A 27,247-nucleotide genomic window follows, 5' to 3' on the forward strand; every position below is an offset into this window, starting at 1 on the left:
GTAACTATTTCATGATAATTAAAATTTACGACTAGATATTTCGGCTCTCAAGATGCGAGTACCATTGGGATTGCTTTTCCCTGACCCGATATAAATTTTCCAGACTTACGTCGTTCCTTTTACCTGAAGTTAACTTAGCCCAAAATAGTTATCCTTTAAGTCAACCCACGTACCCAGGACGTTTAAGTAACATTCAAAAATATTTTCACTTCTCCTCCACCAAGAAACAACCATTGCACCTTTATAATATTCTAACAGTGTCCAAGGTTATATCAATTTTTCTCCTTATCATCTTCTAGCAAAATTTAATACCATACCAGGTACCGATAACAGTTTCTCTTTAAAGTTTACATAAAGACTGATTTCTCAATCCAAGAGTAAAAAAATAAAACTTATTATGCTCGTTCACGTTTCGTACAGCTTTTATACAAAATTCTAATGCATCTTCACAAAAGATCCCCGACACTCTAACCATGTACAATAGTTCGTTTCATAACAGCCAAAGGCCAAATCATTAAGGGACAAAATCTTCAGGTCCAACTACTTTCATCGGTAAGAATAGGAAGCGTCTCGACTAACTAGGACGTCTTTACAGCAACAAGTAGGTACAATAATAGGATAGATCCAACTTCTAAGAACAGGAAGTCCTCTCAAATAATCACATTATAAATTGCTTGTACGTTGCTACAAGTCAAAGAATTCTTACTGACTGCAGTCTCTGTCGCATCTTGAGCAATTTGTGTAAACACTTCCCCGAAGTAAAGAACGACCCAGAGTTTCTCGGTACAATCAATTAGATAGCTGATGACGACTCCTCGGAAGCTTGCCTCTGTAAACGATCTTTGGTCCAGCAGAATGAACGCGCGTCCATCTACACGTGTTTCCTGGACAAACCTTTTTACCGTTTATTTCGAAGCTTGTTTAAACTTAGACTTCAACGACGTAAGTTACAGACTTATATTGTCATTTAAATCGATTGTATCTAAAATTATTTTATATATTAAAAAAAGAAACGATTATCGAACCCATGGAATTTTTAACCTCAAAAAATTTCGAATCATTTTCATCCCGGATACAAATTGCTTTGGATATCACTTCTTCAGGATATTGTAACCGTATCCGTATCGAATTTAAGGAAAAGATATTTTTAGAATGTAGCCTATACAAATTGTCTACCTACTAGTACATTGTTGATATATATATATATATATATATATATATATATATATATATATATATATATATATATATATATATATATATATATATATATATATATATATATATATATATATATATATATATATATATATATATATATATATATATATATATATATATATATATATATATATATATATATGTGTGTGTGTGTGTATAGGTAGAACATACCATATATGGTGAACACGGTTCATGATGAACGTGGAGCATTCGAATTATTTTTCAGGGACTATTTAGCTGTGTGAAACTGTTTGTATATCTGGTTGCACTTACGTATGTTTGAGTACAGTACGTATACCTACATGCTTCGGAGTAGATATGAAACCGACCACGAGCCGCCATTACCGTCGCGATCCTCTCTTTTTCTCCGCTACGCCCGAGGCAGCATCTTAACAACTTAATTTCTGACGATAGAGAGAGAAGCCGCTCGGACCGTTCTTTTTTTTCTTCTTTTATTATCCTCTTTTTCATTGCCTTCGTATATCTTACCTCTTCCTTCATCTTGTTTCCTTTCCTTTCATCCTAGCTGTGTCTATCCTTTTCTCTTTTCTTTATCCATCTTGTTTCATCTAGACCAGAGTGCGCCTCTGGGTATTTCCTACGTCCTATCGGTTCGCCTCGAGATTTTCAGCCGATCCATGAGCACTGGTTTCAGATCATTCTAGGTACGTCGTGCTTGAGTAGTCAGGACATTTTTCTCTTCTTTACTTTTTCTTTAGTTTCTGCCTCACTTCCGTCAGAATCTTTTGTCTTGATCCAAGAATTTATTTTTGAATTCCCAAGAATCATTACGCGACCGTTTTAGAATTTTTGTGGAATCTTACTCTTCGTCATTTAGATATTTTCGAAACTCATGCAGGACTGTGATTCTTCGTATTTTTAATGCGATCAATTCGGTTGGAAAAAGTAATGCGAAGAATGATAATTGCTAAATAAAAATACGGATTGGCACAAGATGAGAAAGCAGAAGAGAAAAAAGGCCGGTCTTTGAAATCAGACAGAGGAGTCTCTCTTCGCCACCGTTGTACGTTCATCCACTCGCGTCCATCGGCGTCTGCAGCGAAAGGTGGGCATCGCGACGTCAAGCTCTTTAGGCTATTGCCGCCCTGGAAACCAGTTCCGAGATGTTTGGAGCGAGAGGACGTCTTGCCAGAGTAGGATCGCAGCTTGGAGGGAGAAAATGAAAGAAGATGAGAGAGAGGAGACGACTGGTCCAGCACGTCTTCATTAGTCCAGCATCCCGCTCGTGGCAGTGGCGTGGGCAGCCATAGTCGTGGTAGTGAAATTGTTGTTTTCATTATATTCCTGATCGGATCAGACGTGTCTAAAAATTTTTAGGTTTCCCACGTGTTCGTAACCAGTACTGAAGTTTGTAATAAAAAAATCCTACTAAAATATACGTGATAATTTCTTTTTATATTCAAGTTGATCTCTGCGTGCCGCATATACTTAGTCATGTCGTCAGCTGCTTGTATTAAGCTATGTGGTTTAGTGAAATTTCATAAATCTCAAGAAATCCTGGTATACCCAAGAAGCACGATGCTGAAGTCGTTAACGACCGTATACGCCATATATTAGCTTTTCGTGACGTTGTATATGGTTAGGCACACGCATTATAACTATACACGTATAGTTATAATGATTTGTGGCTACCGTCGGTCTCTTTGATCTTGGTCATCGCGAGGCGTTAGAACGCGCCGCCGCCTTCGAGTCCGGCTTCTCAATTTCTCTTACTCTCCTCCCTCTTCGTTTCTCAGCTTCCGTTCATCATCGTCCACGTTCCTACGGGCGTTCTATGTGCAAGATTTTTCGAAAAACTCTGATCCCAATATAGGCTAACGTAGAACTCTGTTACAAGGTGCTGGAACATGATTTTCAATGAAATCCTTTACTCGTCGCAACGGACTTGAGTGAATTGTTAAAATTTTAACGCTGTATTGTAAATTTGTCTTTTTTTCCAGTTTTCAGTAACGCTAAGGGATCTTTAATATTTACTTGGCGTATCGAACGAAAACTAATAATTGAGCAAAACGTTTAAACTTTTTACCTGTATTTTTTTTCGTTTCTTCATTCTTCCGCAGACAGCAAAGGGAATGTCTTTTGTAGATCCCGTCATCGTAGTAAGACGCTATAAGTTTTTTTTACTGAGGCCATTCTTACTGTCGCAAAGTCAATTCACTTTTTGCGGTAATCTTGGTTTAAGTCGGGAACGCTTCATGGAGACTTTTTTTCTGCTTGACGTGTCGACCACAGCCGCCACATTGAAGCGGTAATACAGCCAGTTGGAAGACATTGGGGATATGGTTTTTGGATTCATTTTGTCTGAGTAAATGAAGCGGATAATTGTTTGGGATACTATCAAGTAATGTATTTCTTTTTTGTGATTTACAAAGTCTTTTCATCAGGTGTTTCGATTTTGAAAAATGCTAATGCATCAGGTATTTAGAATTTATAAACAAGGTTTTGGAGTTTATTCCTTTTTTTAAATGAGCCTTCATGACGAATGATGTTATTATTACGGTATTTGAAAATTGTAAAATTTATAATTACCTGCAATTTTTTGTAATTATTTTCGAACGACCTCTTTTAATGCCTCATACATATTTAAATAACAAAAATGAACTTCTTATTCGGAGAAAGAACTTATTAATTTGGGGAAACTTTTTTATAAGCATTTTTCAGTACGATTTTTAGTTTATAAATAAATTTAATCGCTAGAAACACCTGATATAAACATATTGCACTTTCTTAATACAATATAATGTTATAATACAAACATGAGACCATAGTATCCCTACTCCAGCCATTAATCGTATACTCTTAAGGGCATTTATCACAAACGTTACGATTTGATGAAATTTATATGTCAGGTATTACAAATTGTAACAGAATTTCTATTACCTGAACCAGTCAAAGATAAAATTTGAATAACCTAATAATCTCTTGAACGATAGTACAATTCCTTATTTTGTACATATATTTCATTTTTTTTATACAATGCAATAAATTTAACAGCAATAAAATTAAGATATAATTTAATCACAGATTTTAATTATTCTATATTTTTCGGACCATTAATCGGGAGACTTAATAAAATCTTGCATCAAACGGCAATCAACGCAAATTAACGCAAGGTAAAGACCATTATTCCTCCAGTGGTGTCATCTTTTTTTGTCATAAAAAATGTACACCCATCGAGACACCACTAGAAGATTAATTATTAAACCAATCTCTGAAAATTAACAATTGCCAAGTATTGACTAGAAAATTAGGTTTCAAATAAACAATTTCATGAAAAAAGATGCTTGGATCAAGAAACTCAGCAGTCTCGCGCCAAGTACCGTAACGGCGGAGAGACCACCCGAGTTACTGTACAGCCGTAGACTCGCTGAAGCGACAAATAAAAAAAATTGTTTTCTCGAAGAAAATGCACTTTTATATAAATCTCGCAGTTCTCCAGTCGTAGAGAACCTTTGATTTATACAAAAAATCAAGTAAATCGAATCTGCTTAATCACGTGATATTCACACGGTACATCCACAGAGCATAAAGCGAATTTTTTATTCTGCAGAAAAATCGCATTTTGTTCGTCGAGCTACCGTTTACAATAAATTTTCAGCAAAGGCTACCTTCAGAGCAGTATGAAAGTAGCCTTTAGGCTGCATCGCTAATTCAACCCCCATCCTTGGAAATCACTGAGTGTATGTGTGAGCTAATATTAATGAAAAGATGAAAACATAAAATTTCGTAATCCTGATGATGAAACACCCTTAACGTTACACGATTAAAAATTCCCCATAATTATTGTCAACAGAATCATTCGTATATTAGCCTCTACATTTAATAAAAAGTCTTTAAATACTTAGTGCAAAGTTATTGTTGCGTGCGTTTACTTAGAATTGAATTCGCAATGCGTTTCTACCATGTGTCGTTCGCTGTCGCATAAACAATGGAAATCATAATCGCCAATCGTGCAATAGCAAAAATAAATACATTACATCTATACAAATATTATTTGACATACAATAACAAAAATTGTGCAGTTATTATTATACATTCTCATTAATCTTAGACAAGAATTATATACGACACAACACAACATTGATATGATATAGATAATATTTCCAGCATGTGTGCCTCATTGTACAGTGTACAATACCTTTTCAAGATTTTCGCAACCTACATGTAACTTTATTATCAGGGAATAAATTGATTATCTTAACGTCATTGGTCAAATTTTTTGATTGACACGTTAAATAGAACATGGCTTACCAGCAGCCATAGGTCCATGCCGTTCCAAAGATGCTTCTTTGTTTTACAGCAGTAAATAATGATATTTTTCATTTGATATTGAGTCCGTCATTAGGAGCTCATCATATTTTCAATATTCTAAACAGCGTCACTAGATAATAGATAAGATATATGATGCTGCCCAAGATCTCTAATAATATCATTTTCGATATTTTCTTCCTTTTCTATATTTCTTTAACGTCGTGAACAAACTTCAATTTGTTGTCATTGTTCTCAATGCACGTTCGTGCATAGTATAGATACATTGTATTACGTCTTGTTTAACTAGGACCTTTGAACATCCACACGCAGGTCCCTTTTGTCAACAAGTTTCGTTTTTTTTTTTTTTGGTGTTACGTCAATGTGCAGCAACAATAGTTTTGTACAGTAGCAAAATGCAGCCACAGCAGTCTCTTTTTTACATGTGTCTATAGCCTGCCGGACTACATTGTACACAACTGTTACTTACGTGATTTTGTAATTTGTCCTATTATTGTTGCTGCTATTGGTGCAGTATACTCGAAGCACTGGCACCTTTGTCAATTGTTGTTCTTTGTTTCTTTGTATGCTTGTTCGTCAACCCTTTGAAATTAAGTCTTCGCGGATACTCGATGTACAATTTTGTATTTACAGTTTCAACCAGATTTGAGTGGTATTAGTTATAAATAATTATAATCGTGGTAAAAGTAAAAAAAATTCATATTGGATCAACTATCGGGTAACAATTTTTGAAAAAACTTTTGTACTAATATCTTTGTTCTTATCACTTAAAATTCTTCGCATTATCTGTTTCCAAAAAAATATTACAAGCTCGTTCTGTTACGCACTGAACGTTTACTCCGAATTGGCAAGTACTTTTTATCTGAATCTTTAAGCTCGGAGGGAAAGACTTACAAAAATACATAGAAACATTCCATTTGAATAAATACATCAAAATGCATTGGGTCTTCGAATTGTTGTTGTGACGTTGCATGTATGCAAATCTGTCGCATATTATATACGATTATCTAAATGTTAACACTGAATTCGAGTTATCGATGAATGCAGCTATGCAACTCTGCTATTTGACAACAGCACAGAGAGGTTTAAGAAGAGGAAAAATCACCATGCAATTTCATGTTATAATTGATCCGGCAAATCCATGGTACGGCAGATCGTATATGACGATCAATCACGAAAAAGATAGGAATTAATCTTATAACAATTTATTCAGTATTAAGATTAGTTTTCTCTATTCGCTTTGTGCGTACCAATGCAGTTATACATACTATATTAACAAGCGTGCATAGAATTGTATATATGAACGAAATGTCTCTCGAGAACTTACGACGAGCAATACAGATGGCGCAGACATACAGCACGTACATTTGAACACGTTATTCGAGTATAACTCTATTTGTACGCAAAAAGCAAATAGTTGTTTGACAAAATTTTATAGCCCACTATTAACAAGATTTTCTGTTACGTCAATTTTACCGTATGAATTTCTTACTGACACATTTATACGTCAAACATTTATGTGTATACATGACGACGGATCAGTAATTTTTTTAAATTCTTAAATAGTCACGTGGTCATAATTTATACCAGTATCACGAAGCGACAATATTGAACAGCAATTTCTTAAACATCAAGCAATTCTTATTGTAGGATATTTCATAACTGTCAAATATATTTCTGCTTACTCCATTTTCAATGTATACCCTATTTGATTAATCCAGTTTTTCATTATTATTATGCAATGGCATCATCCTATTTTGTACAGGTTCCACCTACGTCTGTCATGTGCGTTTATGCACATGAATTCCCACCGCAATGCCCTTTACACTTAATTTAATTGATTTTAATTATGTACCATGTAAACAGTACTGCGGAAAAACTGTTATGGCCTGTAATCATAATTACGAACACGGCCAATGTACAGGGTTGTTCATTAATTAAGGTAACAGAATTACTAGTAATTTTTTGTTCTATTGGAGCCCAAACAATACAGAATCACTGTAATTCAGATTACCATTATTAATAAACAAGGCTGTACCTATAAGTAGTTACGTAAGTAATGACATCGATACGAAGACACAGTCACTTTAAACAGTAAATGGATTATCTGTAACACGTATAACAGCGACACAGTCGAAGTCGATGAGTTTTTTTTAATGAAGAAGTGGTTTTTCAAATGATATTAAGCATGCCCATAAAATCTTTCGGCGTTTCAGCTCGGTGGCACTCTCTATTTGTGTAGGTATATATATTATTTTGATCATTGTCTTTTCATTTCTTTTCCTCCCCCCTGCTTTTGTTTTTTTTATTATAAAATCCTAATATTATTCGTTCATTTGATATTTACCTAAGATGCTTTTGCTGAGCTTCGTATCTCTACCATATCACAGAAAGTACTGGCATCCTGTTATTTTTCACTAAATCATCAGTTTAGTAATTTCTAATGCCTGCATCCGGTACGTGCTCTAAACGTAGGATGCGTATTCCGAAAATACACACTTATACGAACTATACGATCACAATCATCATATAGCTGAATAATTATCTGTTTTAGGAATTATTTCTCACGATTTATCCTGGGATTATTTTATCATTGATCAATCATGCGAATTTTTATGATTAAAACAGTTTCACGAAACACTTGATTTTATATCGTATCACATAACTTATACTGTAACTTTTATACTGTAACATTTTATACTGTAACTTATGTCGTACATGGTTCTACCGTAAAATCATGATTGTATCTTTGGAATGAATAACTGGAATAGTAGCGCTGGAAATCTTTACACCAATATTCTACAAGATATAATTAGTCCTAATCATGACTCTGGTATGGTATTACAGACAAATTTGGAGCCATCTTCCGAATGATGGAGTTTGGTTACACCGGGTTTTTAGTTATAATTATTAATATATTGAATATATTGAATAATATAAAAAATAAAAATTTTACTTTGATCATAGAACATGGCCAAAGTTTTAATCTTTTAATAAATAAAAAAATAATAATTAAAAAATGAATCATGTGTAAGTTAGAACCCCGCACAAGTGACTCTAATACAATATTGTGCCCGTTAAACCTAAATGTTCCAGTTAATTAGCAAAAGGATCGAATCCACCACCTTGCACCACGTATGGATCACGCATATTTAGCGAATTGCATTGTCCTTACGAGTTAATCATCTTTTTTGCTTCCTCATAGAGGAAGCTGTGTTTTCATGCAAAAATTGTTTTCGAGATTTTTATGTCAGAATACTCAAAATGGTCTAAACTTCGAGAAAAGTGGTTTAGAAAAAATGTCCATGTGTGTGTGTGTGTGCGCGCGCGCGCAGGGCTTCGAAAATTCAATCGCCTCTTACTCAGTAACCGTTTGAGCGATCGGACCGAAATTTGACACGAAAGTAAAGTAGTTATCCCTCATTAGATATTGCGATTTTTAATGAAATATATGCAGCCATTCAGATATTATGTAATTTTGAATTTTTTGAAAAAAGGGCGTGGTGGCTCTAACTTTCGTAAAGGTTCGACGATTCAGCTAAATAGTTCTTCAAAACTGAAGATACGTTCAGTGTTGTTTGGTATTGAATTTCGACAAGATCGCCAAAGCGGTACAGATTTTACGTGATTTTGAAATTTTCAAAAAATTATCGTTATCGCATCAGCTTCCGCAAAATTTAAGAAAGTAAGCCAAAACTTTGTACACAATGAAAATATGATGCAACGGTATTTGTTACGGCGTTTCATAGCCGTGTATGACATGGCTTGTTTTTTGTAGGTTATACATTTTTTATTTTTTATTCCTGCAAGTACCAAAATTCAATTGTACATAACTCGCGAACTATAGAGGTGACAAATTATAAAACAGTGCTTCTTCAAATAAAAAAGTTGCAAAGTAGAACTACGCACATTCGTTCACAAAGCTTTCTCTATGAGGAAGCCAAAATTAATGAAAAAACTTGTACAGTGTGCTAATTTTCTAATAACTTCTATCATCATCAATTGTTGAAGATGTTGGTTTGATCCGATCAATAGATATATTTTTTATAAAGATTAAGGTACTGCATGTTCTGTACCCTAGGACTGTGACAGTAGCAACCGATAGTGTTATGCTGCGAAATTTATGAAAATTACTTAAACAGTAAAAAACTTGTACCACTTTTTCTAGGTTTTTTGTATAGGAACGTTAGTATCTCAATGAGATGTCAAATTCAAGAATTTGCAAATCCTTTTTCCTTCAAACTCTTGAGGAACGTGACAGCACGATGCATGCCAATTTTGGATCCGATAAAATAGAAGGATTGATTTTAGTTTCTCAAAATTCTCATGGATTGTAGATTTTAATGATGATGATTGCTAAGTCATCGATATTGGAAAATAAATAAAACGCTATCTAGGAGACTTTGAGTCATTAAGTATAAGTCTGTTCGAATAGCATTTTGATGTTGAAGTTTACCACAGACATACCAGAGACATAAATTACCTACTATTGATAAACGGATAATATTTTTTTTTCATTCTTTTTTGTTTTTTCCACTAATTACGTACTAAATGATTGGTAATGTACACAGGAAAGAAGTACAGTAATGGTTACTAGTTTTGTCAACAATGAGTTCCACTTTCTAGCAAGGTATTCGTCATCAGCTAATCCAGCTGGAATTACCTTCGAGACAGATATGGTTACTGTCTTCTCAATAAGTTTTATTATTCCACGCTATTTGTCACTCATATTTCATACTCAGCTGGGATCTGCTGTTAATCAGATCAGTAACCAGTACTGGTATTCCTCCATGATACTTGGAACTTGAAGAAACACAGAGATCGGAGTGAATATTTAACACGTAGTATATTCTAATTTAATAATTTATAATGATATCCATTTCAGAACTACAAATTGTATGGAATACAATGAAATGCATGTTACGTATTGCAAGAATGACGTATGAATTTAAAATTGCATTGTATGCATTTGGATTTTCTTTAGTATTGTAACGTGGCGTTACAGAGCTGGAAGGGATACCACCTAGGAATGACCGAAAAATAAATACATAGGACTTATCAAGTCGGACAGTGATCTCGGTGGCTCAGTGGTAAGTGCCCGACTTGGCAGTCCGAAGGTATAGGGTTCGAATCCCGATCAGAACTCCTAGTTTTTCGGAAATTCCTAGCCCTCTAGCGCTCCCTGGCGGCTCTGTGGATAAATTAATTATATAATATATATTATATTTCTTTCTAGAAGATTTTTGTAATAATCCCTTAGAAATTTTCGAAAACAAATTTTAAGGGTTATCCTTTTGTTACTCGGCATATGGAACCCTGTGATATATGTACCTAGTTCATTGTGCTATTGCTATAGTGGACACACACTGTGATTTAGAATGTGTGGTCACGCGTTTCTTCTTTTGACTAAACAATTGTTAAAATTTCATAGCTTAGAAAAATATTTCGTAGCCCGTATTGTCGTGAAAATTGTATTTTAATTTTTGAAAATTAGTTTCGCGCACTTTGTTATACAGAAAGTAGGATTTGTATTAATGTTGATTTCTTAAGTTAAATTGAGCCACGTGGCTTCTGTCATTTTATTAGGAAATTCATATTTTTCTTTTCGGATAAGAAACAATTATCAAAAATAACGATGCAGTACTTATTTTCAGTTGAAGATAAACCATTATGTAGCATAAATATATAGTTCAAATTTTATATGCATTTCATTGATATTCCCTTTACTTTCCAGTTTTCTTATAAAAATACGACTTTATGGTACGAAGGCCTTAGTCCTAGGTGCTGTCGTAGTAACAAAACTACCATGCAGACAGATTTTAATGCTTATAGTAGTCACATAAAACACAGACTGGAGCTACAGGCCTACGAACATTAATAGCACAGCAAATAATGTTTGACTCGCTCTGAAAGATATTATCAAGTTGAGGTTTTTTGTTGAGAAACAAACGACTTGCAATTATAAAATTATCGGCCGAGCTTACGTCATTGAAAGCATTGTACGAAAATATTGTTGTCAATCAATCCATCTTATGACTAATTATTTAAATTTCAAGATATAACAGTGCATAATAAAATCATGTTGAAAATTTAATGCAATAATAACAGTTCTTTCGGTGAAGAACTATAATCCTTCTATCAGTATATAACGTAATTCTTGATATTCCCATTTCTGATATTTTCTCAATGATATTTTCTTTTTGATACTATTTTTTTAGACATATATCTTTTTTCGTATTATCTTGGACTATTTTATGCTACTTGCCACTGTCACGTTCCATAGAATAGGTTCCACGTTTAATTATACTTTCTCGTTAATTGAGGATAAATTTCCATATTTTATTAGGTCCAATTTCTGATACGTAAAGTGCCGTCCCATTGGGACAAACAGCAATTCCATGGGGTTTATTGAAGTACTGAAATACGCCAATGTAATTAATTAAATATCTAATTTTTTCTCATCCAAACATTATTTAATAAAACAAAATAACTTACTCCTGATACAGGACCCCAAGGTGTAATAATATTTTCGAATTTTGGGTTCAAAATGTATCCTCTGGCTGGAGTCATTGGAGAGCTCGGACCATCCACAGCATACAGATAATTAGCTAGAAAAATAAATATAAAGAACCCAAAATATATCATAGTAGAATATAAATACTAAAAATTATCAAAATAATACAAAGAAAAATCTATAAGGTTTTTCAAAATTGATATTTCTTCCAATTAAACTAAATACCACTTAAACCCCAGGATATTCAAATAAATGAAAACAGTAGTGTCCAATTCCAGGTTCGTTAAAAACTTAGGAAAAAAAATAATATAGCAAAAAATTAATAAAATTATCTTAAGTATACCTCCAGCATTGAATAAACCATTTGGGATACGAAGTCCCTAATCAGTTACATCGACAACGATAATTGCCAGTCTCGGATGAACTACGGTAATTGCGTTACCGATTTGTCGACTGCTAGGTAATTACTACAGCCGTGCGTATAATTGCACAACTGACACGCGATATAAATCATTATACTTATACGAATGATTTACATGCAGTTCGTTTACATTATCCATAAATATATTCATGCACTTGTACATAATATTACACATGAACATATACTTACCATACGACGCAATAGCATAGACTTTACCAAGGTCTGGACGTTGAATGGTACGAGGTGGTCGACGTTTTTCAACAGACCCATCCAGACCAACATCCAAGCAAATGACCCTCATATTCTCACGATCAGCAACGCAAACGTCTCTGTTCTCAGGCATAATAGCCAAAGAATGTGGAACTCGTAGCGCAACGAAATCTACGATTGAAATTGATCGAAAAAAAATAAATATTACGAATATTACTTATTCTCACAAAAATTACTAATCTCACCTCCTGGTCTTGGAATTACTTCACGTACTCCTCCCACAGAATTGAAAACCATTATTCGGCTGTTGCAATATCCATCGGCCACTACTATCTCACCAGTTGGCGCCACCGCCACTGAAGTTGGCTGACAAAAGTGGGAAAGATCTTCTCCCGGTTCAAATCTATGTCCCATTACCAATTTCGGAGTATTGGAACCCCGTTGAAACTGTACAATATGATCGATAAGATAAATGATAATAGGGGTATGGATGACTAATGAATTTGTTAATTATAAAGGTATGATTAATATTTTACTGTTAAAGAACGTTAGGTGAATTTTTGTTTTTCTTACTTTGAAAACTTGATGCAACGCTACGTCGGTCAACCATATATTACCACTGGTGTCGATATGGATGCCGTGAGGTAAATAAAACATGTCACTGCCCCAACCGTCCAGTATGTCACCGGTTTTTGGATCGAGAGTTAACACTGTATCCTGTAGGATTGGTCCTCGATGTTGATCTTGATATTCGAAATTGTCATTGAAAGTGCTAAAATGTCAATGAACGCTTATTAATTTTTTTGTTAAATAAATACAACAGATTCAAATTTGAATTTTTACACGCTTACTTGTAATCCCATATTCTGTCGCCTCGGTGAAAAACTACGGGATTTCCAATTGGATCCACGGAGATACCACTGATTTGGCCGAGATTTTCAGGCCCACGCCATTTGTAATTTTCCACGGGATAGGGTGGTAGATCATATTTTCCAAATGATTGTCTTCCCTAATTAATGACAAAAAATTAATAATTTCCACCCCTATAATTATCCTTATTGAAGACAGACGCGTAGAATCAATCCACACCGTTTTGAGTCATGGAAAATAAATACATCCGCCATTTGTAAGCGGATACGAAACATATGCTAACTCGATAACAGGTTGTACAGACTCGTTTATAAGCGCAACACGTAGTACCAGCTCTGTGTCACGGTAACGTATAATAACCCATATTTCAAAATCGACTTAATAACGATATACTCGTATGAGAAAATTTATTAAGCAATTTTGCTATCATGATACGCGACACCGTTGAACCAGTTAATAAATTTATATTAATCATCGAATAAATCTGGTGACGTTTGGATAAGTGAATATTATACGTGAATTATATGATTTGGCAAATACATACGTGTAGGAGATATCCAAAGGCGTTTTCGAAGTTGCTTCGAGGATGATTAAGTGAAATGCTGGCCCATCCATACTGTAAAATTACGAGGAGTACCGGAAGCAGGTTAAACAGCCGGAGAACTTGGTGCGCCATTGTCTTCTTCTGTTTTACCAGAATTTCTAACGCTCTTCGAGCTTCGATCAATATTACGCGCAAGCGCTTAGAATCCACCGTGTTAATACTTGTACGATATGATTTGGAAATAGGAAATGTACGTAGAAGATTAGGAAAAGAATTGATGAAAATATTAAGAAATTTGTATGTGGGTGTCTCGACGAATCTTGAATTTCGATATTTTTGCGATATTGATATTTAATATTGCTGGATTTATCAAGTAAGTTTGAAAATCGGCACTGAGTAGGATGAAATAGATATATGTGAAAATTTTCAAAATTAATTAATTTCTCTTGCACAATAATTATTTATGACAATCGTTAATTTTTCGATTGATTATTAAAATTTGAAACGGATTTTATTGATAATCGGTAATACCGATTTTAGGAAGACGAGTTTCTTCGGTTCTTGATTTCTTTATCGTTAATGACTCAGGATCATCGATTGTACGGTTTTTAACGATTACCGATACTTTCGAAGATTTTCAAAAAAAACTTTAACCATCTCAAAGTCGTTTGCATCGTGATCAAATTTTAAGTTTATTGAATATCAATGATGAATAAATGACTATCGATTTTTTTTTAACGATCAGCCGACGAGTGTCAAAATATAATTAAAAAAATAAAATTTAAAATTTTAAATATTTGTAAGACCAATAAAATATTTCGAAGTAACAATTTAATCTTTCGATGAATAATTGAAACTTAGACGAAATTCAAGGAAACGTAGAGTGGCAGTTGGCGAACGAGCTGCGCCATGGGTTGTTGGTAACCAACTGCACTTGGTCCAGGTCCTGCAGCAAGGACCTAGTGTAAGTATACAAGGTAGCTGAATCAATAAATTGGCGCAGGTGTCTTGATGAGACCACCCGGGCAAACTAAAAATAATTTTCAATAGAAATCATTAACAATTAAATCTATTTCGGTGACGGGATTCGATCACTTAGCTATTATAAAAGCATTTTTATTTATCTATAAGACAGCTAACCCCACTGATAAACCTTAATAAACGATACCAATGTGAATGCACCACGAGAAATATAATATCAAGCTAAGTACATATCCCCATCGATCTTACTATTCAGTACCAGCTGCATCTGGTCCACATCCGAAAGCGATCTCAAAGTGCCCTCGATGCGGGTAGATCAATAATGCTGCGCACGTTTGTTGCAAACTAGTCCCGGACAAGGTGCATAGGATAGGTGATTCGATATTACCTTGCTGATGACGTATTTCACCCAAATGGTTCCCGGATCTCAATATGATCTCTTCAGCGAGATAAATGCAGTTTCGTGTAAATGGGGGAGGGGAGGAGATGATATTGAATAAAGTTAGGTATATAGTAATTTTACGCCGTTATCCAGAATTCTAAAACAATCCAAGTAATTCCCACGAATGATCTCCATTTACCCAAGGCATATTCAATGATCATTAAAGTAAGGTTTTTCTGTTTGGTAATTGCTAAGGTAATTGCACGTATGATCGCGTGCAATTAGCGAACCATGGTCCAAGCCAGACGAACCCTCGCGGTCCTCATAATTTCCACCTGAGAAATCGTTCCTTTCGGTGTTTTATTGCGACTTAATTATACTGGTCCTGGCGAGACGGTTAAGGGTGGTCTGACTTCTTTTTTTTTTCAAACTTTTTCCTTTCTCAAAATTGCACAAAAAAAGGATCCCTGGAGCCCTCGAGCGAAGTACCGTTTCCCCCATGGACTTGTTCGTAACAGGCGGCGAGCATGGTCTCATGGGGTGCAGAATACAGGGTGCAACGAAAATTTCAAATCCTTCAAAGAAATAGGACCTGCGGGGTTTAAGGTGACAAATTTATTTTTGGTACCCGCTGACACACTTCCGTCTTTTGTGCATGTGGACAATTTTGAAAAGAAATATTGCTGAGGCAGATACCTTGTAGATGTCTATATAGCTGTCTTTACAGCTGTTTCTATTTTTTGTGTGGGTGAACCCAGTTCGACGATAATTAATCGACTTTGGGTCAAACGTCGAAACATAAATTGTTGTCAGAAAAACCCATGGATCCTGACCATATGTGTATATGAAATATGACTATTCAAATCAGGCAGAAAAATTCTTGGACCGAACAACAGTTAGAAATGACTTTTTCTAATTTAATAATTATGTCCATTTTTCAAATTAAATTACTTCATTACGATACACTGCATAAATATACTGTGTATAACATAAATTGTCATGATCGACATATATTATCTAGATAATCAATCTAGATATTCAAGATACTTAGATATGTCTGTACTTGCAATGTTATCTTAGAGAATGATTTTAATTACTGTTCATTAGTAAAAGAATAGGAAATAATATTTCAATAGAAATAGAGCATATGAGGTTAATCGATCTTTATTTTTGTATATGCAATATGCTACAACAATAAATAACAATGCACGTTAGTTATAGCCTTATGGTATAATATAGAATATTGTCACAAAAATGTTCATTCTCACTTGTCAACATTCATATCGTTAACAAGTGACTTATTAATGCTACAATTTAGAGCGCAAACTTCTCTTGGTCTACGAAGGCTTAAATTTTCTAATCGACCCCTAATTAAAAAAATTATTCCTTACTGATAGTCGTTGCATCACATATCGTTATACATATTATAATACTACGTCTTTTGATTCCAGCTGGGAGTACAGCGAAAATATTTATATTGAGTCTAACCCCGTGAAACGTAGCGCTAAAGGATTGTAAATATTCGTTAATTCGAACCGCCATAAGACGAACGTACTGCCAATCGATAAGCAGCAACAGTATAATCATTATATTAGAAAAGATACAAATCAAAAAATATAAAAGAGATATATGAGTAAAACGTGCCTAATTTCAGATATTAATGCAATAGCACTTTCGATGTTCGAAAATTCGATAATTTCTCAATTTTTACATAATTGTGTATGTGTACAGTATGATTATTACGATTCCTGTGTATTAATCTTGTAAATACATAACGGATTATACGTTCAGTACCTTATGAGATCATCATCAGTTTTTCATTAATGGAGTCGTTAAAGGTGCATTAACCAGGAAATACGGTAAATACAAATCCTGATAAAAACATTATATCATAACTCTGCAACCTGTGCCATTATAACGGTAATGAATTGTATTAAAACATACGAAGTATGGCAGCTTTCATATTATGTTGATATAATCGTAAATTAACGATTTAAATAAGCAATTGCGAATTCATCGAATTATGATCATTTGAAACTTGGAATAGAGTCAAGAGAATGTTAAAAGTTGTGCTGTGTATAAGTAATTCATTAAAAACTTTTTATTCTACATTCGCTCGACTAAGAGAAACAATTTCATTTCCTTTTTAAGAAACGAATAACGGTTAGGTGTTGAATCATTCTAAGAAGCTGATCAAAAACTTTAAGCTTGCATCGTGCGATGCAATTGTCACTGGCTATGCTCAGCAGAAACATGGCTGAGGCAGCAAACACATTTGATTGGTGAAATTTCACAGCTGTTGCAGGATTAACGATTAAATGACCAATCAAATGTATTTGCTTCCTCAGCGGTATTTCGGCTAATCACAGCCAATAATCTACCTTAATGCTATTCTTATAATTTTGATTAACAGTGGTTATAGTTTGGTTCCCATTTGTTTTCCCTACCATTTTTACATTTCAACGTGTAATATTATTCTTGAAATATTACAGAGATGATGTACCGACAAGCATATGGTGTTCCCTCAAGCATTATTTATCAATTTCTAATGTAAGAGATGTTTCCGGTTGTGTCCATATGTAACCAGTTCTGGTCATGCTGCAATGAGCATCATAATATCTTCCTGGCGCACGACAATAAGACCATCTTGGACATCGACAACGAAATTTACTGTGAAATTCTTCCTTGCACACCTCGTTCCACCAACAGGTCCTCTGATCAATCAGAATACATAACGTACAATAGCGTAATATAAATATAGATCATAACAAATTATATACATTGTTCATACCTCTGCAAGATATCCGCGTACACTTTGATCGCTGTAATTTCTCTTGGTAATAATGTGCCTAGCATTTGCTGAATAGACTCTGGTGCATATTGCTAAAAGCAGCAGCAGACACAATTTAGTTTTAATCTGAAAAAAAAGTAATAGTAAATAGCTGAGATAAAAATGTCAAAATTATTGAAGCGTTATCGTTATTGCTATGAATTTTGCTTAGTGTATGTAATACAATTTCTTCTGTATAAATCTCAAGTTTTTTCTCCTCTTTGATGGGGATGAGATTTGTATAGGAATATGCAACAGCTGTTAGCAACAGTTCGCACCGATCAATGAACGTGACGTAGACATTTCAATCAGTTTATTTCACGCTCTACCTTGCGCTATGGTACTCACATTATCGCCCATCACATTGGTCGTGTTGTAATGCATCGTACGTTTCAATAGTGTTTGTTGTAACGCCTTGGCTGGGGTATAGGCCACGAAATAATCAGCACATCAAAAGCATGGTTGCTACGTGATGAGATTCTGAACGGAAACTCTGAAGCGGGTGATAGGAGCATGCGTGTTGCAATGATTCAACCCTCATTGATGTTGTTTGAGGTAGGTCAGGGCATACAGAGAGTCCAAAGAGGATTGATTTTTTAGAGTAGAGAAAATGCTTCCTCATTATTTTTATGTTAACGTACGTTCGAGGCATACCTCAATGTGAAACAGTTTTATGGGGGATAAATATAGAATTCGTCGTAGAAAATGCAGAATATAAATAATATATCCATTTTTGAGACTTGTAAAACACTTTTTTGGGTACTAAAAAAAGATGTGTGAATGTAGACAGATTAGAATGAATCTAGTATCGAATCCCTAGAAGCATGCAATTCGATGAACAGGTTTACTAGCAAGAAATCTTCTTTCAGGCGTTAACGAGACGTTATGTAGACATCATTAATATAGGATTGAATTCATCCTTTGTCGATACGAGATATTATTTTAAAGGAGTGTTTATTAATATTTAGAAATTAATATTTTAGTTCTGTTATCGGAATTATTTCATCATATTCAAGTTTCATGAGCTAATGATTATTATACCTTACTAGGGCAATTCGTAGTACGCACATGCGTGGTCGGACTTGACAGGATCCGTGATCCGTGGGTAATTTCAGTGTCTTCGGATTTTAGACTGTTATAACATCTTGTTATTTATATTTTTCGAAAATGGGATCACGTATTTTGCTACGGCAATGTGTTAAAGAACTTAGAAATAACAATAAGCAATGGTAGGTTATCTTTATTAGATTCATGTCGTGATTTTATATTTTTTTTAATACAAATACATATAACCTAACTCAATCGTTTTATGTAACCAATGTACTTGTTTCTAAATTGAAATAAATGTTTAAATGACATAAACAGTTATCAAAGAAAAATGAAGTACTTTTTAGTAATTTACATGAAATTATTTCAGGATTGAAAGAGCTATTGCTACAAACGCCCAATGCAATACTAATAAATTAGTTGATATTAATAAAGCATTGGAAGTACCTGAAGCTGAACAGGAATCTACAGAAAAATTTCTCAATCCTATGGAATTTGATAGACAACAGCAATTAAAGAAATATATTGCTGTCTCATCTCAAGAAAATATTCCGATAGTAACTGGTATTCCGGAGGAGCATATTAAGACTCGTAGAGTACGTATTTATCAACCACCAAAGAATGCAATGCAGTCAGGTACAAATAATATACATAACTGGCAAATTGATTACGACACTCGTGAACGCTGGGAAAATCCTCTGATGGGATGGACTTCGAGGTAAGCTTTATATAATTGTTTTGAACTGTATACGATTACTGTAAATGGTATATTTATGTCATTTTGTCTACTTTAGTGGAGATCCTCTGTCCAATTTAAAAGTTGAGTTTGCTACAAAAGAAGAAGCTATTGCGCACTGCATTAAAATGCAGTATGAGTATGAAATTCAGAAACCAAATCGGTCTCAACCCAAGCCCCGTTCCTATGGTGAAAATTTTTCTTGGAACAAACGCACTCGAGTATCTACGAAGTAAAGCCAATATGGTAAGCAATATTTTTGCACTGTACAGTAGTCAATGGACGCATAATATTGAGGTCCAATAATTCTATCTGTATCATAATTAAATAAATGTAAAAATCTGGTAATCATATGTCTAATTACTCTTTATTCTGGGAATATCAAACAGTCAATAATATTGTAACTTTAGATATGGAACAAAAAATGTTGAACATTAAAAATAAAATTTGAAAAGCAAGAGGTGGTATTTATTACAGTGGGATATGCGAATAATATAATCCAGAGAATAGCAATAAACTCCATTATTTATTATTTAGGAATGATTATATAATAATTATATAATATAATAATATTATTATATTATTAATAAAACAAGCCAAAATGTCCTATACGGTTAAATCTAACCGATTTTTTCCCCATCGCTTGAAGTATCGTATTAAGATATCACTAATATAATAAAATATCTGACTAAATAACTACTCCGCATATAATATTGCTGATTCAATTGTGTCAGTTCTGAACCCGAGAGTATACAGAATGAAGATTGTCTCACAAACATTAATAACTATACAAAAGAAAAGTTGTTCCTTCATTGCACACACTGAGATTGACAACAATAAGTGAACAACTATACAGAATAATTCCTATGTTATCATAGAGATAGCACTAAAAAATAATTCAAGAAAATCTTTAAATTTCTCTAACATAAATACCACGTGATTTCCACTGCATAAAATTTCATTAAAATTTAACATTACTCTCAGGCCCAGACATAATTTACTCTCCATAAAGAGGCCCCAATAAGGGAATCGAAACTTCACGCAGATCACAGACGAACTCATTCGTGCATTCGTTCAGTAATAACAATGTCATCTCATATCAATTTAATAATGCTAATTGCAACAACAATACTGAATACCCAAAAAGCAGGAATAACGATGCTGTATCTTGGAGAAACAAAAATCACACTTCGACCCATTTGTATTTTTTTTTTAAATTTGATAAGACAAACCTTAAAGATAAAATGTATACAGCATAATCCAACAAATTATTTCAGAATGCACGGGTCTCCGTCCGTAAACCGTTTGAGTATTTGATATCACAAGCCAACAAGAATTAATGAAATATATATCTACACATGCTTGAGCTAAACGTACGCACATTTCATAGTATTTACAGCAGGACTAGGGGATGTGGTTTATTTGCCAATATGACAATTAAAAAGTTCGGTCGTAAAATCAAGTCAGAATTGTCATATAATTAATCATTCGTGCCTGCACTGTGCGTAAGTTTCTCCTTCACTTGCTTGTCGTCGCATTACACGCTTTTACAAATTTAGTATAACAAGTTTGCAGGCTTACAATTTTCAACTTTTCACCATCTGGCTCATCGTTATCGCTAGCTACAATGTATATCATATATGCATCATACGACATCTCTCTCTCGTCTTCGATAACTTATTACCTAAAATTGTTAATGGCTCTTTGCCTTTATGGCATTTATGCTCGGCTAGATAATCATTAAGTGTATTCATATATGAAAATCGAGAAATTTTCTATCTTGATTAATCTCGAGCTCTCTTATCCTGACTGCTCTTCCTTTATCTCCTCTCTCTTCTCTCCCTCTTTGTTATCTTTATCAGAACACCTTTTCTGCAGTTTTGCGAAATTTCATAACAGCTTCACTAACGACTGTACTCATACGTAACATTTGTTACTGTCTTATTGATCTTTCAGGAGTCACGGATGGTACGGAAAGTAACGTTACACCGATTTAATGGATAACAAGATTATTTGTATGGTCCATTAAAAACTCTTCAATCGGTGCATCGTCATGGAAATCTCTGCGGACTTTGAATTTGCTGGTAGCTTTATAATTTTTTTGAATAGATTGACATACGCGTATATGACGATAAGAGGAGTTTGAATCTGTTTCTTCTATTCGGTTCGGTCTTTTTTTCTTCTTTTTTCTTTATGCGTAACAAAAAGTTTTTTGATCGCTTAAGTTTTTACAGATCTAACAGGATGTATTCTCGCGGCTCTTACTTTACGCGGTATTATTGTTTACTTACGTATTATATATTTACTAATTTATTTATACTTATTGGTTAATTAACTATATTCATTATATCCTCAGTATTATCACCAAACTTGAGTCCCGCTCAGCACGGAGAGAATGCAGTATTAATTCTCACTTACTTCACCATCCCTATCCCCTTTTCAGGATCCTCACAAGCGAAGCACGTGCTCTCATTAATATTTTCTCCTGGCAACGGAATAATACATTGTTGTCAAATCTCAAGAAAACATATACACGTTATAACGTGCTTCGTCGCGAGGAGCTCACTAGAAACAATAATAAAACATTAAATGGCTACTTAAGTCAATTTAATAATTATTGAAGACATTAATTAACGCCACTTTCCTCTAAATGTTACATAGGCCTTTGATTGTAGAACTCGTTGTAGGGGGTGATCCAAAAAAAACGAAATCGCTCCACCAATTATGTGTCACGTATTATACAAGTATAGTCGCCGATATGAATGGACCTTTAGATTCGCAGAATTTTATCCGATTAATCGTTCGTCTCGCGTCTACTAATTTTCTCGTTACTCTCAGCTTCTTTCTTTTCTGATCCACCCGATACATTAGTCGTAATTTTATTTCTATTTTATATCTCGTGTGGTAAATATTGTCAATGCCATTCCTCTTACAAACAATGCAAGCGAATAAAAGGGAAGCGATCGGTAATTTAAAATACGAAGTCTATTCGATGCCGAATCAATATTTCAAGAGCAATCGCCGAACCAAATGGTGAATATCAGCTTGACCTATATATCAAGCAGTATTCTTCTTTTCATTTTTTCTTCAATATTAAAATATGGAAGCGAAATTCAAAACTTTATACATAAAGTGAAGGTCCCTTCAGAACATGTATATCTAGGTACAAGCTCTTGGATGATAATGTATTTGATCGTTCGAATGTTTGTTTTTTATGATGATCTCAAATCATCAAATTTAGATTGTAATTTTCTAATGACCGTGTATTATTCGATTTGAAATTTCAGCATTTTTTACTATTTCTTTTTACGTAATATATAAGTATTGGGTTTTTTTTTAAACATACAAATTTTTCGTACCATGAATATTTTGGCCTCTATCATTGACAATCAAGGAAAAACATATAATTAATTTTTCATATCTAACAAGTAAAACGGATAAATCGCATTCGATTGTGCTTGGCGTCATTGCCACACATTTTTGTGCATTTTCTCGTACACTTCTCCCGTATGAAACGCCAACAATGAAAATAAGAAAATTTTGCATAATTTTGTAAAACAATTTCGGCGTTGTCAGCCTGCTGAAATACGTATGCTCTAGTGATTCAGAGAAATCGCCTATGTCATAGAGACATATACGAAAGAGCTTGTGCGCGAACCAGAGAACGCGGTAAAGTCAAATTTAATACAATTAAAATTACTTTATTGGCTAAATTAGGTTTTTTCATGATTAAACAAAAAGCAAAAATCACCTAGCTACCATTTTTCACCATGCATTTAAATCTGTGCTAATTGCACCCGGAATTCATAAAAATTATAAAAAAAGGCGATTTTGAATTCTTGCAGTTTTCCGTTATATCGATACGAATTTACCGATTTTGTTTTTCACGATTTACATAGTCTGCATGGAAAATGAATATTACCAATAATTATAATTTTCGTTGATATGCTATGTTTATGCGTTCTATAATTTCTTTCTTTGCTAATTATATCCCTACCATTAGCATTACGTTTCCTATATTACAAATTACTTTCACTATGCACCTATAATTCATTGAAGCTCATTTTATTCTGCGTCTTCTCGCTTGGGAAAAATCATACCCTCCATCTCACCTTTAATCAATGAACTGTTTGTAAATGTGTCTCTATACTGTGAATAATGTTGCACTTTTTGTGGGCCGCGGGTATGCATTCTCGTTCCGACATTTTGATCAAACCCAAATACAGTGCTCCGCGTAATGCACTGGTTCGAGCAAGACGTTCAAACGAGAAGGTACTCCAATGGACCGCAAAATTGCCTATGGATATGGCGTGTCTTATTATTCCATTGTCTTTTTCTATTTTTTTGTACAAAAAGGATAACGCGATCGAGCACCGATTAAAATAATCTATTCGAATATTAGAGATCATCGAACCGTAGTGCTGAGAAGAATCGTGGATGATTTTAAGAAAAACTTTATTGGAAACTTTAATTGGGAAGTTTCATCGAACATCCGGTTTTTGAAATATTTATATTAAAAACTTAAAATGCCGGCTTAAAAATTGAAAAGCTGAAAAATTTTTTTTCTTTGAAAACTACATGTATTCTGTATATGTATTATTGATTATCAATTAATGGTCCATTGCTTATTGCATATATGATATTTAAGTGTGAACCGATAATATAATTATTTATGTAATTTAATTATGTCATGGAAAGTGAAGCTATTGTGCAATTATTTTTACTGCGTTTCAACGTCACCTAATGATCCCCAATACTCGCAAGGAAATACAAATGTATTTTTTTTTTAATATCTACATAGCAATAATGAAGTGTTAAACTTTTTTTCATTAATTAACTGAAGTTAATTGGTTCTTTTATTAAACCAATCGCAAGCGAGAGAGCATCGTGCAAAATTAACATATCGCAAAAACCAATTAATTGGTCTTGCAAGATATTAATTTCTTCTACGTAACATTGCCCTAGTGGTATTTCTAAGTCGCCGTTAGTGCGATAATTCATTATTGATTTACTCTTACCTTAGTCATAGATACGTGCACGCGTGCAGTTAATCGCGCTCACGCACGCGCTATCTCTTAATTACGATCTAAATGATCTACGACGGCGCCCTAGAAGCACCTTTTTTTCATGATTGTACAGTTTTTGAGACGCTCCCAGGAAATGGGTTGTACGCATGCCGTCGCTTCCCTTCGCATATAGACTTCGAGTATGTTTTATTTTACTTCTGTTTCTTCTTTTTAATAAGTTATCGTTAATTGACTTATACTTCATTCTATACGCCTCGCGAAAACCAGCTCCGCGAGAATTTCACCACTCTGAATTTTCTAAATATCTCACAATAAAATCACCTTGTGCTTTTCAACTGGTTCGAAAATCTTGCACACTCGATTGATCTGTCAAGAATTTTTGTCGATCGTGCACAGTACTTAATAGTAAGTACGATCATTGTAACGGTAATAGAAAGTATATAGGAAAAATTATTATTATAATTCAAAAATTTTTTTTTAACAATTCGAGGCACTATGACATTATTTAGAAACGATAAAAATAATGTTTTTAATGAATCAATAATTTTTTTGTCCTTTTCAAAACAGTCATTGATCTTATCGATCAATGTTACAATTTTGATACGGTGTTTGTCAGATTTAAGTTTTATGCTTTTTTTTTAACTTTTTTTCGGAATCATCTTTCAACTGATCCTTGCTGATCCAAATTTTTATACTCCATTTGAGTAACTCATGCGACGCAGGGATTTCACTATCCCTTGTATATAACGATCGGGTAACACGATTGATTAGAAAAAATTCGTTGTCCCGCATTGAAACGCAATTGTCGCGCATTCACGTAACCTACAACTATGCGAAATCTCCCGGAGCCAGCATATCGCGATTTCAACAGTCTGTCATCTAATCACAGCTACACCTACTTAACTGCGTATCTTAATAACGAAATGTCTAAATTTGTAACTTCGTGTCTTTAAGCGACGCCTTCCCTGTGCGAACTGCTCCCGAAAGAAGGTTGCGACATATCGTACATTTTACGCTTTTATTAGGAACAAAATATACGATTCCTAAATTATATGATATGTAGTCTATAGTCGACTAAAATTACCTGTGACAAAAAAGCAGTAAAACAAGCACCTATAGGATATCGATTTCGACATATTTTGGTAATAAAAAAAATCTAACTCTATCAGTATCTAAATATTTAATAATTCCTCTGAACCATGATTACGGTAATTCAAATTAGTGATCATAACTTTCATGAGTTTCATAATAAACCTTTTAATCCTTTGCAGGAAATATTATGACAATCATCAGTAATAAAAATGTCTTAGTATGAACTTATGTCATAGCAACCTTTTTTCAGGCGCTGCACGTATAATCTATACTACGGTTTTGAGGCAGTAATTTTTTTGCTAAAGATTTTTATAACACGTTCGAACAATCTTCGAATCAAAACTCGACTCGTTCTCCTTGGCAAATTTTGTAGGTAAGCCGTGTCATAATATACACACGCTGTGCTGATTCAATTTTTTTTCGAAAATTTAAGCAAACGGAATACTTGCTTCCCGTTCATAGGTCTCTTGATTCATTATGGATTTATAAATTTGGAAAGTTTATTTTAGTAAAGCGTGGAGCCAAAAATGATCGATCAATTTTTCTGCCGTCCAGATGATCCTGTAATTTGCCTTGGAGAAGCGGCGAACGTCGTTCTAGCTATAATGATTTAATAGTCTTCTTACTTATTCTAGCCAGTGTAAAATTTCTCTACACACTCGGATCAGCTATCATCCGGAGTTTCGCGATATTCCTCGCTTTCTCTGTGGACCAGGACATGGACGACTGTTGCCTCCGATTGTTGCCTCAGCAACGGGGGTCTTGTTGGTGGCGCAGTGCTTTCAGGACTGGGTTCTGTTACCAGAATACTGACGTCACTTCCATCTGCGATCGGAAGATTTACAGGTTCCGGGGGCTGTTGCCTTCTTCTTAGACTACCGCAACGACGAGTGAATGCATCCTTGATGTCGCGTTGTAGCATATTCAAGGATAGTGCCGTACCGCTAGGTCGTAAGGATCCTCTCTTGGAAGTTGGTGGACTTAGAACGTCATCCTCGTGATAGGTTTCCACAGCATCCTGACGGCCCAATGTCGGTCCTGATGATCTGTGAACAATTAATCCAAATGCATAGAACGTTGCG

At 34.3% G+C, this 27,247-nt stretch overlaps 4 protein-coding genes across 10 annotated transcripts in view; 1 reads left to right on the forward strand and 3 right to left on the reverse strand.

The window, feature by feature from the left end:
• Window positions 1-3,567: 3,567 nt before the first annotated feature.
• LOC107266516 (peptidyl-alpha-hydroxyglycine alpha-amidating lyase 2) lies at window positions 3,568-15,011 on the reverse strand. The gene is made up of 7 exons (XM_015737094.2): window positions 14,071-15,011; window positions 13,508-13,665; window positions 13,230-13,428; window positions 12,902-13,103; window positions 12,636-12,827; window positions 12,007-12,119; window positions 3,568-11,927 (listed from the first exon to the last, which is right to left on the reverse strand). Exons 1-7 carry the CDS (start codon window positions 14,200-14,202, stop codon window positions 11,826-11,828), a joined length of 1,098 nt encoding a protein of 365 aa, XP_015592580.1. The 5' UTR covers window positions 14,203-15,011; the 3' UTR covers window positions 3,568-11,825.
• A 1,579-nt stretch (window positions 15,012-16,590) lies between these two features.
• Window positions 16,591-18,825, reverse strand: LOC107266519. Its single transcript, XM_015737102.2, has 3 exons — window positions 18,612-18,825; window positions 18,225-18,350; window positions 16,591-18,147 (listed from the first exon to the last, which is right to left on the reverse strand). The coding sequence occupies exons 1-3, from the start codon at window positions 18,645-18,647 to the stop codon at window positions 17,965-17,967; spliced, it is 345 nt and encodes a 114-aa protein (XP_015592588.1). The 5' UTR covers window positions 18,648-18,825; the 3' UTR covers window positions 16,591-17,964.
• Window positions 18,826-19,325: 500 nt separating this feature from the next.
• Window positions 19,326-20,395, forward strand: LOC107266518 (NADH dehydrogenase [ubiquinone] iron-sulfur protein 4, mitochondrial). The gene is made up of 3 exons (XM_015737101.2): window positions 19,326-19,492; window positions 19,681-20,028; window positions 20,105-20,395. Exons 1-3 carry the CDS (start codon window positions 19,431-19,433, stop codon window positions 20,280-20,282), a joined length of 588 nt encoding a protein of 195 aa, XP_015592587.1. The 5' UTR covers window positions 19,326-19,430; the 3' UTR covers window positions 20,283-20,395.
• A 251-nt stretch (window positions 20,396-20,646) lies between these two features.
• LOC107266517 (sodium channel protein 60E) overlaps window positions 20,647-27,247 on the reverse strand; it is a 60,588-nt gene continuing 53,987 nt past the window's right edge. For 6 of the 7 annotated variants that reach the window (XM_015737100.2, XM_025083771.1, XM_015737099.2 and 3 more), the window contains one exon: window positions 26,830-27,211. In XM_015737100.2, the coding sequence (XP_015592586.1) occupies window positions 26,830-27,211 (382 nt within the window). Of the gene's footprint in view, window positions 27,212-27,247 lie in introns of all 7 variants that reach the window. The other variant, XM_025083770.1, reaches the window with a different exon arrangement.

The sequence above is a fragment of the Cephus cinctus genome, unplaced genomic scaffold (genome assembly GCF_000341935.2).
Source record: "Cephus cinctus unplaced genomic scaffold, Ccin1 Ccin1_scaffold0318, whole genome shotgun sequence".
Lineage (NCBI taxonomy): Eukaryota > Metazoa > Arthropoda > Insecta > Hymenoptera > Cephidae > Cephus > Cephus cinctus.